This window comes from Lactuca sativa, chromosome 4, assembly GCF_002870075.4.
Source record: "Lactuca sativa cultivar Salinas chromosome 4, Lsat_Salinas_v11, whole genome shotgun sequence".
Taxonomy (NCBI): Eukaryota; Viridiplantae; Streptophyta; class Magnoliopsida; order Asterales; family Asteraceae; genus Lactuca; species Lactuca sativa.
In genome coordinates, this window is record NC_056626.2 from 352,331,410 (window position 1) to 352,345,717 (window position 14,308).

At 33.9% G+C, this 14,308-nt stretch overlaps 1 protein-coding gene across 1 annotated transcript; it reads left to right on the plus strand.

Moving 5' to 3' along the window:
• The first annotated feature begins 10,797 nt into the window (after positions 1-10,797).
• Positions 10,798-13,236, plus strand: LOC111906409 (glucan endo-1,3-beta-glucosidase 4). Its single transcript, XM_023902170.2, has 3 exons — positions 10,798-10,951; positions 11,035-12,129; positions 13,043-13,236. Exons 1-3 carry the CDS (start codon positions 10,900-10,902, stop codon positions 13,072-13,074), a joined length of 1,179 nt encoding a protein of 392 aa, XP_023757938.1. The 5' UTR covers positions 10,798-10,899; the 3' UTR covers positions 13,075-13,236.
• The last annotated feature ends 1,072 nt before the right edge of the window (positions 13,237-14,308 follow it).

Sequence of the window (14,308 nt, forward strand, 5' to 3'; positions counted from 1 at the left end):
AGTGCCTATTGGACAAACACCGGTAGCTATGGACTTAGTACCTGTTAGACACTAGTAGCTATGGATTTAGTACCTGTTAGGAATTGGTAGCTATGGACTTAGTACCTATTAGATGAACACTGGTAGCTATGGATTTAGTACCCGATGAGTAGACTATAGCAGCTATGGAATTAGTGCTTTACGAACGAACATTGGCAATTATGGATTTAGTTCCAGTCCTATAACCCTGGAAGTAAGGGACTTCGGAATAAACGAATGCATGATAGATGACTCTTAGGTTAAATCCTTAAGAGTAAAGAAGATAATGGGGATGGGTAATTGGGTGGATTGTTTGATTGTTTAACATAATAATTATATTATTGTGGGTTGAAAACCCTATGTACTCACCAGGTTTTCCAACCTGACCCACTCAGTTTATTTATATCACAGGTGTTGATATGAAGTCACTTTACACTGAGAGATTTAAAGAGATGTAGATCACTAGTGTAAACAATTGTAAGTTCTGTTTATGCTTATGTTTATGTATTAACGATGACATCCCAAACATTTTAAAATTAAATAAATACGTTTCTTCGAAAATGTTTTAATACGTATTTACCATGTTTTTCTGGGAACAAATTCCGCAACACTTTTATAAAATGAAGTAATCTGATTTTTACAAAGCATAAACAAACCGGTCTTTTCTGGCCGTGATTTTGGGGATGTCACAATTATGAGGTCGCAACTCATAAAATCATTATTGATGTCTCTAGTGGTTGTTCAGGTGGGGGTACACCTGAGCCGATGGGAGTTGGTTGTATCATGAAATTGTTGGTTTGATCATCTTTGATCGTTGAAGCAGTGATTGGTGATGGCATACCAAAGGGTCAAGGATTATTAAGGTTTGGTACGTCATATGGTTTGGTATTGGGTGAAGTTTGTGGTCGGTATATTTTGAGGATCAATTATATGTGTTTCTAGTAGTGTGTCCAGTTTGGGACAGGGGGTAAATTCATAGATGGATGCTCTTCTGTTATAGGGAAGGGCCTTCGAGAAGCATATGAGTGGCCATTTTTAGTAGGATTTTGGTGAAAATTGCGATTGAGAATCATGAGTGTATCCGTGAAAGGTATGTGCTCAGAAAGATGTGGATTAAGAAATTTGGATGTCAAAGGCCTCATCCGGAGGGGTTAGGATTTAGCTTATGTGTCTGTGCTCCGGGATGGTTTTACATGTGTGAAGGTCGGGCAAGTGGCGAGGTTTCAACATCTTAGCAGCAGCATGTCGGCCCGGTGGTTGAGGAAATCTATATCCTATATCTTTTGTGGTGAATTGTTATCATCAGGAGTTGAATAGATAGTTTGATGGATAAGTATCATGGATTTAGCATTGGTTCAATTTGAGGCAGTCTGTGAGGGAGTCATACCAATTTATGACTTTAGGGTTCAGGCTAAGTAGTTTGGGTTTCTGCATGGGATTGTGGATTCGTCTTCTTTGAGTGGCAAATTCTGCTGGTTTCAGTTTCCTTAGGAAGGCAATTGATTGTTCAAGGTTGTGGTTATGTCCCTCAGGTTGTCGGGAACACAAGAATGATAAGGAATGATTTCGAGGACGAAATCGAATTTAAGTGGGGGAGAGTTGTAACACCCGGTTTCAAATCGCTTCATTATTCGGGACTGTGGCCCGATCATCAGTTGACATCGCATGTATGTGCTGTATTCGTTTCCTTTATGCTTTTATTATAATTTGTGTTGATGATTGTATGATTGTTTATGAGACGCTATATTGGATTTAAATAAGTCTCCACCTAGAAATCAGAATTTTCTTTATGATGGTCTAGACATTATATTTTAAGAATATTCACATGCCATTTTGCATACCGAGAGTCGTGCTTAGAGGATAATCGGGTGAACCGGTTCTAGAATTTTGATGTAGGAGACATCGAACAACGACAAAGAAAGCCTTAAGAGGAAGAAGATTAAGTATTCCACTTAGGAGACCAACAATCGGTTTGATTTGTGGTGGTTTCATCGTGGAGTCCAAAGAAGCTGCACCATGAGTGTGCCAAATTTGAATGCAGGAATCGTAGGGATGTTTCATGGTTGCGATATAATGAAGGATTTTCATGATCGTGGGTGTAAGATTGGTAGTTTTCAAGTTCATACCTTCAAGTGTGGTCGATTGCATGTCCACATAGGAATTGCTCCATAGTAAGTAGGTCATTTGATTAGCTATCCACTTGTATCGATAATTGAGTTCGTTGTTCCCTGTTATCAGTTTGTCGCTCAAAAATTTTCCAAGTGGAATCAGTGGAAGGTGCTTGGGGATCTTGAGTTCATTGAGATCTTGGGATGTATTCATCTGATGCATTGTTCTTTTTCCATGTATGTATGTACACTAGGGTTGGCTGGTCAAGGAATGTTAGTTCTTGTAAGCTCATGTTTTGACTACTACCATTAGTAGGGTATGAGCGGTGGTGACTTATCACTCTTCGGTGAGGGTAATGCATTGTTCGCATGGGTTTGTTTTAGCCATTGGGATTGGCAGTAGAAATCGAATTGTATCGGTTGGCGATCTTTTGAGTACATCGATCTTTTGACAAGTGAGTTGTTGAATTGGTGATCTGTCCATTTTGATAAAGAGTTTTAGTCGTGTTTGTCATAAGTTAGGTTTGTGAGATGGTTCAGAAATCCAACAATTATGAGATTGGTAGAGTGGAGTAGAATCCAAGTGGGGGAGAACCGTTTGGATTAATGGGAATGATTTTAGGTGTGAAAAAAGGAGGGGTTACATACCCTAGGCGAGTGGAGAGCCGGTCTTGAGGGTGATTTGAGTTGAGGTTTATTCAAGTGATTTTGTGAAGTGGTCTGTTGTTATCAGGAAAGCATATGATGAAACAGGTTATCTTGTCCGAGAACATAGAGTATCAGTGGTAACACATTTTGGGTTCGTGACTAGTCTCAGATTGAGGGTTATGTTAGGACCTCTCTGCTTGTTCTTGTTTGATGAAGGATTTGAGGTTCGAAGCACAACCCAAATGCTTGTTAGGATTCGACAGATTGGAGTTCCGACTTGTATTGCTTCTCGGTTAAGTTTCCTCGTAGATAGTTGGCAAGACCATGGGACAGGAACATGACGTGGTAGAAATGTTGTAAGACTGTGGGGTGGCCGTAGCATTCACTAGGTTGGCAGGTAGTGGTAGAAGTGTTCTAAGACTATAGAGTGGTTGTAGCATTCACTAGTTTGGTAGGTAGTGGTAGAAGTTTTGTAAGACTACAGGATGGCCGTAGCATTCACTAGGTTGGCAGGTAGTCATAGAAGTGTTGTAAGACTGAGGGGTAGCCATAGAATTCACTAGGCTAGCAGGTAGCGGTAGAAGTGTTATAAGACTGCGGGGTGGCTGTAGCATTCACTAAATTGGCAGGTAGTGATAGAATTGTTTTAAGACTATGGGGTGGCCACAACATTCACTAGGTTGGCAGGTAGTGGTAGAAGTGTTGTAAGACTATGGGGTGGCCCGTTGCATTCACCTGGTTAATGAGCAGTTGTGATGGTATTGTAAATCTATGATTTGGCTCTTAGTTTTCTCTAGGTAGAGCTAGATCCTAGCATGATGGGTTGTGAGATTGTGAAAGGGCCATAATATTCATGGGATTGAAGAAGGTTGTATTCCAATCTGGGGCCAATTGTGATGTAAGACTATAACTGGGCTGGTAGCATTCACTCAAAGCAAAGTGGACTATCTTACATCCGTGTGATGGTTGGTTATGTTGTCCCTGGTTGAAATAGAAGGGTTTTTGGAGCCATATTGGCGAACAGGCTAGGATAGCTTTTTCCAGATAGACTCTCGGTTGAAGTCTCATGGTACGGTCGTATGGGAGGCTGTCAGCCTCAACAACCAACTAGAAACCCGATATTTCAGTTAATTGGTAGGTTAGTACGACACCAGGGAGATCTCAATTAGGTTGAAGGTGTGATTTTTGGACAACAAGATGAGACTGAGATGTTGGTATGGTACTAATTATTGAGACTCGTATTGGAAGTCTCCTTTGTTTTCAAAAGAAAGGTTTTCAACAAGAATGAACGGCCAGGGATTCTGTTTTCTAGTGGTATCAGTGGAGAATTTCAGGGTCAAAGAGGTTTGTTTGGTTCGGGTGGCAGAATGGAATTATTATAGTTGTGATGGAATTATCCTGCCTATTTGGAAGACATAAAAGGTATCAGATTTCCAAAATTCAGACAGACTTGTGATGGTTATACCTCATTGGTTAAAGTTAGTGGGTCAAGGCTTCGTTATTCGTTAGGGTATGTGATCTATGCTAACATTGGGCTTTGATAGCAAAAATGGAAGACATTCGTCTGCAAAAGAGGACTTCTCAGTCCTAATTAGTATCCAGGAAGTTCTGGTAGGGTTTTCGGGTGTAGCAGAGTAAGTTGAAGGAATGATTTCGAGGACAAAATCTACTTTAATTGGGGGAGAGTTGTAACACCCATGTTCCAGATTAGATTAACTTTATATTCTCTAGGCTAAGATGGAGTTTTTAGGAAAAACTATATGCCATGACATGGGGCAAGGATGCCCACGACGTGGCATTGAATAAAAAGCATGCATATTTTTTTGAGCAGCCGCTACATGGCCAAAGATTACCACGATGTGACAACAGCTCTGGCCTAAACCCATGACTCTTTTAGGGTATCCTTCATATTTAAACCCCTCCAAGTCATTTTAGGGTTGCTTATCAGCCTCCATCACCATCAAGTTTCAGAAACCCTAACCCCAATTCCTCCTTGTGAGTTGTGAGTCCATTTTGGTGACTTTAGTTGCTTATGAAGAAAGAACAGGCATTGGAAAGGATTGTAGTGCTTCTTGGTTGAAGTAAAGATCTCTTTTAGGCATCTTTATACCTTTGTAAGTGTCTAAGTTCCTTGCTTTATGGCTTTAAGTGGTTAGATCTAGAATATTGTCCCATGTTATTCATGTTTCAGCAAGTTTGGAAGAAAGGAACTCATAAAGTTGGCAACTCTATGACTCTCCTGAGTTCTATTAGTATCATATGTTATAGATCTAGACTTTGGTATGAGTTCCTATCTTTTTGCATGAGTTTTGGTCATTTTTTCGCTCATTTTGACCTAAAATGGATTCTAGACATGTTTTGGATATGCGTGTCTATAAAATTTCCACCTTTATGATAGATTTGGTATTATAACCCTTCTGGAGTGGTGGGGTTAAGGACTTTTTTAGAATAAGAGCTTAATGGTTAAGACATTGTGGGATTTGGCTTTATTTGGACCTAGGGTTGTAGATCTTGATCTCTTTGGGTGTCTTAATGGATAAAGTTGGAAACTTTATCCATTTAGACCATAGGATGGACCAGATCTAAGCTTTGGAACTCTTGGAATTGAGGAAAGCGGCTTAATCCATTAAGCTGCTAGAAACCCAGTGCCCACGGCGTGACGACTGGGTACTTTCCGTATGTATGGATGAGTGAGGGCCACAATGTGGTGGTTGAATAAAGTCAACTTTGGTTGTTGACTTTGACCATTGACTTTTCGCATGGGTTGACTTTTGGTTAAATTTCTATTTTTAGAAGGTATATTTAGGGTTTACCTTGTGTAGATTGTTAGGAGGTGTTTAATACCCATCTTTGGCGGTGAGAGCTGTTAGTTGTGGTCGACACGACATTGACTTGGGTTTTAGTCCACTTTATGATTAAGGTAAGTCTCCTCACTATACATAGGGGTCAAAGATACCAATGTCGGCCCACTAGATTATGTTATGTAGAAAGACCTGGTGGTGGCACCTGGCAATTGCATGAAAGACCTGTATATGGCTCCCGACAATTTTTATGCAAGACCAGGGTCTAGACCTTAATAGTTATATGTAGAATGCTAGTTGTCTTTGTGATACTTGCATGGAAGACCAAGAGGTGGCTCTTGGCACTTGTTTGTAAAACCTAAGTTTTGGCCCCCGACTTGGCAAGTAAAGACCATGATACGACTCATGGCAACATGATAATTGTAAGACTATGGATGGCACATAACAATCTCTATTATATGTATGATATGTGGTATTTTGGGGAACTCACTAAGCTTTGTGCTTACGGTTTTATGGTTTTGGTTTCAGGTATTTTTGGTTCTAAAGGGAAGGGACCAACGTGATTGCACTGCATCTCCCAAAATTTTCCGCATTGACTTCTTATGATTTATACTCTGATGTTTACATGATGTAATCACTTTGATTGGTTTTGGAACAACTTATCTGTATGACTTATTGTTTTAAAAATAAAAATTTTACTATGAATTTTTGGGACGTTACATTTTCACTGCTATCTTCTACATTGATCAAAAATTTCAAGGTCGATGACACACTAGAAGCTAAGTTTTCGGGTTCGTAAAGCGAAAAAGTTTCTTTGTATTTTTTATGCCTATTTTGGATTGTTAGGTTATTTACAAATTCACTTAGTTTCTTATAAAATATTTTTGTATCTTTGTGTTTGTTCATATATCTTTTGGAATGGCTGATCGTATATGTTTTGTATTTTGTAGAGAGATGCTACCACAATGATTGTCGTGAAATATGATGAATTTGTGTGAATGAAGGAATTTAAAAATAAAGACTAAAATTTCACTAATTCGTTTTGTTGTTCAATGATGATTTCCCACTACAATTTAAGTATATGGATAGATTTTTCCATATAACTCTTATAAATATATTAAAATATAATTGATACTTACATTTTTGAAATATGAACAATATAGAGGATACAACATAGCAAAATAAATTATGTATATATTAACTTAAAAAGATGTTGGTGGAAAATTAATAATAAATTTGAAATTAGTTTTGTGGTTTACTATATTGATGAACTAAGCGATATTTCATGCGTTGCGTAGATATAATTAAAATATTGATAAATATAAATTGATAAAATAAATATATTACTGTTAGTAACTTTAAATTAAAAAATTTTACACTAATTTATTATAAAACATTATAAGTTCTTTAAATAAATGATAACATATATAAATAATATGGCATCTTAGTAGTCGTTACTTGTAAGTTGTATATAAATATAAAAATAAACTCAGTTTACATAGATATATTTTATGATGACATTATTTCAATGAAATATATTTATAAGTTATGTGTGAATTTGGAATTCCAATGTAATAACATTTTAGTTAAGCCTTTATTATTTTTAAATAATTTTGAAACTATCATTTGATGCATGTTTTGTATTTAACATTATATTTAAACTGTTAATATTTTTAATTAATTTTAAACTATTTATTTTGAAGAAAAAATGATAAAGTAAAGATTTTAAATTCAAATTACGTATATCAAATTTATGTTTGAATTTAACCTCTAATAAATTAACAAATTAAGTATATTATATTAAACATAAATAATTAATATTGAATTTACAATAATAATATATTTAATGTATGAATTTAAAAAGTAATTGAAAAGTTGGGAGTTTGAAATGAATTTATGATAGTAAAATGACTTCTTTTATAATAGATAATAAATAATAGAGTTAGATAATAGATAACAGGTTTCATATTTTATAACATCATACATACTTATAAAGGTAATATTTTTTCTTGAACCTCATGCATTTGAAACTCCCATAAAAATTTGCAAACACCTCATGCATTTGAAACCTACTATTTTAATGAATATCATTCAAAAGTCTCTTAATAATGATTAACAATTCAAAGGTTTTATAACTTATATAATATATTTAATAAACAATTAATGGATACTCTACTATAAAAATGTCAATCTTTTTTAGTAGACACACAAATACAAATCACATTCAAAATTCACAAAGAAAACAAGTTTAAAGTTTTTTGTGTTGGTTTGAGGGCTTTGAACAATTTTTTGAGCCATGTTATTATGTTGAAGTTTTTAATTTGTAAGTTTGTTATATGCTAATTCTTTTTTGTATTTTCTTGATTTAAGTATTCTTTTAAGAATATCATTGTATGTTGTGGTTGAAATTTTAATGTAAATTAGATTAGATTCATGTTATCGATCACATGTTATGGAAGGTGATATATATAATATTTATTTAACTATTGTATACATGTTTGTTTGTTCATGTTGCTTCAAAACAATAATTAATTAAAAATCATGGATATGTCATATTATCCATGTAAGCCTTTTTTAAAATGCAAATTATCTATCTTATCACTTTATATTTTAGTATATGTTTAACATTTTAATTATAATAAGTGTTTTTTAAAAGTTTCTTTCACTTATTAATAATAACAAGTGGTATTAAAATTAATAAGCAATAATTATAAATAATAAAAATCAAATTGCATGGATATATCATATTATCCATGCAAGTCTCTTTTGAAATGCAAATTGTCTATCTTATCACTTTATTATTTAGTGTATTTTTCACATTTTAATAATAATATTAAGTGTTTCCTAAAAGTCTTCTTTAACATATTATTAACAATAAGTGGTTTAAAATTAATGAATAACAATTTTAAATGATAATAACATCAAATTATAAATTACATTTACCTATAAATAAATTGTAATTTAAATGAACATCATTATTGAAATTAGAAAATGATCGCATAAGTAAAAATATAATTAATCAATAATAATAATTGTTAAAAATAATACTAAATAGATAATTATACTTAATTTTATTAATGAGGAATGTGGTTGATATTAATGAATATTACTGTTCAAAATAATTGAGATTATATATATATATATATATATATATATATATATATATATATATATATATATATATATATATATATATATAAATTAGTGTAAAAATATTTTATCAAAGTTAATGTCAATAACATAACCATTTTAAACATATATTTTTCAATATTTTAGCAATATGTTTTTAATCTTCATTGCGCAATGCGCGAGAATTCGTCTAGTAATTTATATTTTTTACACAATATTGATTTGAAACTTACAACTTATAACCTATTATATTATACATTTTAAATATTTTATATTAACTTAATAATAAAGTTATTATTTTATAATTAATAACAATAAAATATTGTATTAGATTTCGTTTTAGTACAAATATTCCCCTAGTTAGGATGGTGGACCCTCACTAGCACAAGCCAAACACATCCCCCTCCCCTTAGCATGCGGAGAGAGAGAGAGAGAGAGAGAGAGAGAGAGAGAGAGAGAGAGAGAGAGAGAGAGAGAGAGAGAGAGAGAGAGAGAGAGAGAGAGAGAGAGAGAGAGAGAGAGAGAGAGAGAGAGAGAGATGGTTGGTTGTAATTGGTTGTGATTATTTTCTTTTATTTTATAATTTTTTTTTCAAAACAAAACCTATAAAAGACCTTACACTAACACTCCCTATATTTTTTAACATTTGCATTTATATGGGGGATAATGACTTAAAAGGGTAATATATTTTTTGATTTGTACATATTTAGTCATTGACTTTTTTTTTGTCCACATTTACCCCTTCAACTTGTTAAACTGTATAAATTTAGTGCTTATGACCGGCTACTCCAGGTTAGCCTGTAAAAATGACTTAATAGGGTAATATATTTATCACTTTGTACACATTTAGCCATTAATATTTTTGTACATATTTAGTCCTTAGTATTTTTTTTTTTGTTGCAAAATAAGTCATTTTTGTTTTTGTACTCATTCAATACTTATGAATGATTTCTTTATGTTTTTCTCACGACATTTTACGTGGGATGACCATATGGTGGTGGGATAGGTTGAGCTGGTCCTGCTATATACTGGAGGCCAAGATACCTGGTACGGGCCGGCTATAAGACGTAGGCACAGAGGCTCGAGAAGAGTAGTTGTGTTAAGGCGGCATGCCGACAAACCCTGGTATTTCAGTCCGATGACTGATTAGACATGTGGCATGTTGGCATTCTAATCCGACGACTGATTGGGCCAAGGTATTCCAATATGATGAGCGTGGGCCCGTTATGTATGATAATACATTTGTTGTATCAGGTATTTTGGGGAAAACCCACTAAACTTTATGCTTACCAGTTGTTTATGTTTTCAGGTTCTATCTTTGATCGTGGGAAGGCGAAGACATGACTGTACACACTCATCAACAGTATTGAAGATTCCGCGTTTCTTATATTACTCTAATTTTCGATAAATGCATTTTGGAATAAACTATTTTTCTTAATAATGGATTTATAATTAGGGACTTTTGCCTTACTTAAAAATAAAAAAAAACTTTGGTTGTGAAAATGAAACGATACACATAAACATCAACAACCCTATACACTTCATCAATGATTGTCATACGTAAGATGTTGTGAGAAAAACTTAAAAAAATCATTCATAAGTACTGAATGAGTATAAAAACAAAGATGACTTATTTTGAAACAAAAAATATTGAGGTCTAAATGTATACAAAAATATTAAGGACTAAATATGAACAAAATGAAAAATATATTACCCTATTAAGTCATTTTTCCCGGTTAACCTAGTTTAACCGGTCATAAGTATTGAATGTATACAGTTTAACAAGTTGAATAGATAAATATAGACGAAAAAAAACTCATGACCAAATATGTATAAATCGAAAAATAAATTATCCTTATAACCAATATTTGTTAAACCTACGGAACAATAAAAATATATGTTAAGAGTACTATCACCCTTATAACCAATATTTGTTAAACACTTTATATAAAGTCACGTTAAGTATGCTTCAAACACTGTTCCCTCCGACGTTTGTAGGCTACACTTTTCCAAATAACTTTTTCGGTACCTCAAAAGGTACAACTAACAATGCACATATTACAAGTATAAATTCGAAGAATACCTTCGTCTCCACTCCAAAAACCCAAATTCCCAAAATCAATCCACCATAAAACCATCGCTCTGATTCTTTCCCTTCCATTCAGTTCACATTTTCAAGCTCTGAAACCTTCACAATGTTAAAAATGTCGATCCTCTTAGCTCTTCTTTTCTTCCTTTGTTCTTCTGGTAAGCTCAAAGAAACAGAGTGCTCTGTTTCCTCTGTAATTATTTTCTCATTTTCTTATTTAACTTGTTACTGCCTTTTTCAGTTTTATGTCAAGAACCTCTGCAGATTTTGACTCTGAATCGCCATGATTCGTCGTATGTGGATCCAGTTCAAACAATTGGGGTTTCTGTGGAGGAAGAAAAGCTTAATCAGGTTTCAAATAGCATTTTAATGGCGGAAAATTGGCTAAGGACTCATGTGTTATCTCGTTATCCATCTAGTAATGTAAACTCCATTGTTGTTGCTAACGATCTTCTTTGTAATGAGAAAATCAGAAATCGAGAAGAGCTCGTTAGGTTAACTCTGGATGCAATGAAGAACATGTATTATTCTCTCACTAGATGGGGTTTACAGAGAGAAATTAAAGTCTCTGTTTCTCTCTCTTTCAATTGTTTACACCAATCACACCTTCAGAAAGTTTTCAGCTTCTTAGAGGATATCAACTCAACTTACACCATAAACACACCTCAATTTTCTGATCAAACTCTTAGATTGTTGACTTCTGAGCCGAAATCGATGAAAGATTTGGGCGTTTTTCAATCGGAAACAGTAAATGTCATCTTCCCCATGTCAAAACAAGCAAAACCCACATCGAGAAAGCTTCAATTCCTCGACCCTTTGTGGTTCCCACCAACTCCGCCATCACAGGCGGTAGAATTCCCACCGGCGACGTTTACTCTACCCTTTCCACCAGAAACTCAGCCTCCAACGATGGCTCCGGCGAGCAGCCCCTCTCCACATCACATGTTCAATCTTCCACCCTGTAACCCATACCCTCATTTCTACCGCGCTGCTCCACCCATAGTCGGCAATGGTGGTGGACGAATGGCTGCGCCACCCACTGCGGGTAAATCAATGGCTGCACCACCGGCGTCAGGCGGTGATTATGGGCAAGAAGGAATGTGGTGTGTGGCAAAGCCTAGTGTACCATCGGAAAAGTTGCAGGTGGCGATGGATTACGCTTGTGGACCAGGAGGCGCTGATTGTGATCCGATCAAGCCAAATGGGAGCTGTTATTCGCCGGATTCTGTTGTTGCTCATGCATCTTATGCTTTCAATAGTTATTGGCAGAAGAACAAGAAAAATGGTGGAATTTGTGGGTTTGAAGGAACTGCGATGCTCATTACTTCTGATCCAAGTAAAGCATCCTTTCTTATTTCCATTTTCGATTTTTAAAATTAGATAAGTGGATTTCATGTAAATATCATAAAAAGTGTGAATTTAAAAATAAATTGACCATTTTTTTTCATCAATACCACAAATTGATTATCAATTTCCAGTAAAAAAATTTAAAATGTAAGCAAAAACACATTAAAAAAACAAAATAAGATTTTCTTTTTCAATATTTTAATGTTTTCTTTTCTTTCAAAAAGCAATTTTATCAGTTGTGAATTAATGATAACTTTATGTTTATAGGTAGAAAATTACAATTTCGTTAAATATCATTGCAATTTTTTTTAATCTCAATATAAGATAAAAGATGAATCTTAATAATTATTGGGTTTCTTATCTTACTATAGCTTTTCTTTTATGAATCCAATTATTTTAATCGTTGATCCTTATAAAATCATTAGTTAGGTTTTCACGATTTGCATCATTAGCAAAACGTACATTATATTTTGGTTATTTGTATGATTTAACAGTTATATTTTAGATTGGTTAACAAAAACCACCGAAATTTGATAATTTTTTGTGTGTCTAACCATTTTGTTATATGACGCAAAAGTTGTTACTATAAAATTTCATCAAATTTAGTGCTTTTAGTGAAAACTTTGACACTAAATATTCCATTAAAATCACTAGCTTTGACAAAGTTTTCTATTGGAACAACTTTAACTAGTATATATGGTCAAAATATAATAGGTCAAAATTGTTAATATAGAAAAATTTATCGAATTTGCATGGTTTTTATTTATAAACTTGTTAAACCACAAAGATAAAGAAAATGACAAAATATAATGGCTTTTAATTTGACTCATCCCAAGTGTATTTATTTATAGTGGCTATCCAACATTAATGATATGTGTATGTTTGATAATGATATTTGGCAGGTTTTCTTCGTTGTCATTTCATGCTCGACTGAGTTTAGGATTTTGCCATATTGGATGAGAAGCTGCTTGATTTTTGGGCGCGTTTTGCTATCCGTTGGAATAATTTTTATTTTACGTTCCTTTTGTAACATATTATAATCTATTAAATTTTATAATAATTTGATTAAGCATCGGGATATCGGGCTTTTATGCTATTTGTGAATAACAATAAACAACTTTCCATCGTATAAACTCATATATTTAAAGGAATAATAGAAAGACACAAAAGCATAAGATGCCTTATATTATACCAATAAAAGTATATAACTATTCACCCGTGCTCTCATATTAGATTTCAAAAATTAACAATGATTTTCAAAAATAAAAAGATTTTCGATTTTTGAAAATCATTTTTGTTTTATGCAAAAAACATTTTTCGAATAATCTCCAAATTCAACTACTTTGACAAACGGCATTTGCAAGCATGTAAAAACACGTAAGTTTTATACTTTTAGTTGTGTAACATCCCAAAAATCACGATAAAATTTTTATTTTTTAATTCAAATAAATTCATTGTTTCAATCAAAATCCAAGTCATAAAACATTAAAACCAACTATCAAATACAATTATCCCAAAATCAAAGTATCATAAAATCTCCAAAACATATAACCGGAGGATATATACGGCCACACCTTCGTCTTGCTCCGATCATCTGAAGTATCTGAAACATAACACTTAAATTGTAAGTCAAAGCTTAGCGAGTTCCCCTAAAATATCCCACAAAATAGAACATATACAATCATGAATGTTGGTTCCACGGTCATCCGACTGGATTACCCTCGGGTCCATAGCCATCAGGCTGGATTACCCTCAACGCACAATTATCAAACTGGATTGCCTTAACCCAATCAATTATCGGACTGGAATGTTCGAGTATGTTGGCTTACGCACATAGCAGTAAAGCCTCAACTCATATCGCACTATGTCGACATATGCAACCGATAAATCATATAACAAAACAGATAATCATATAGATCTACAGATTACTACAACATAACAACATCTCACATTCTAGGATACATAACTTAGTGGATCAGCATTAGTACCTTCAACCCACGAGTACAGTGAGGAAAAACTCACCTTAATGTCAGGAAGATAGTTAAACTGAATACTACTCCAACTAACGACTCTACGGGTTACCTATACAACACATAGGGACCAAGCCTCATTCTACTATTCAAAATATCCCAAATGAGCTAAAGTCAACGATCAAAAGTCAAAGTCAA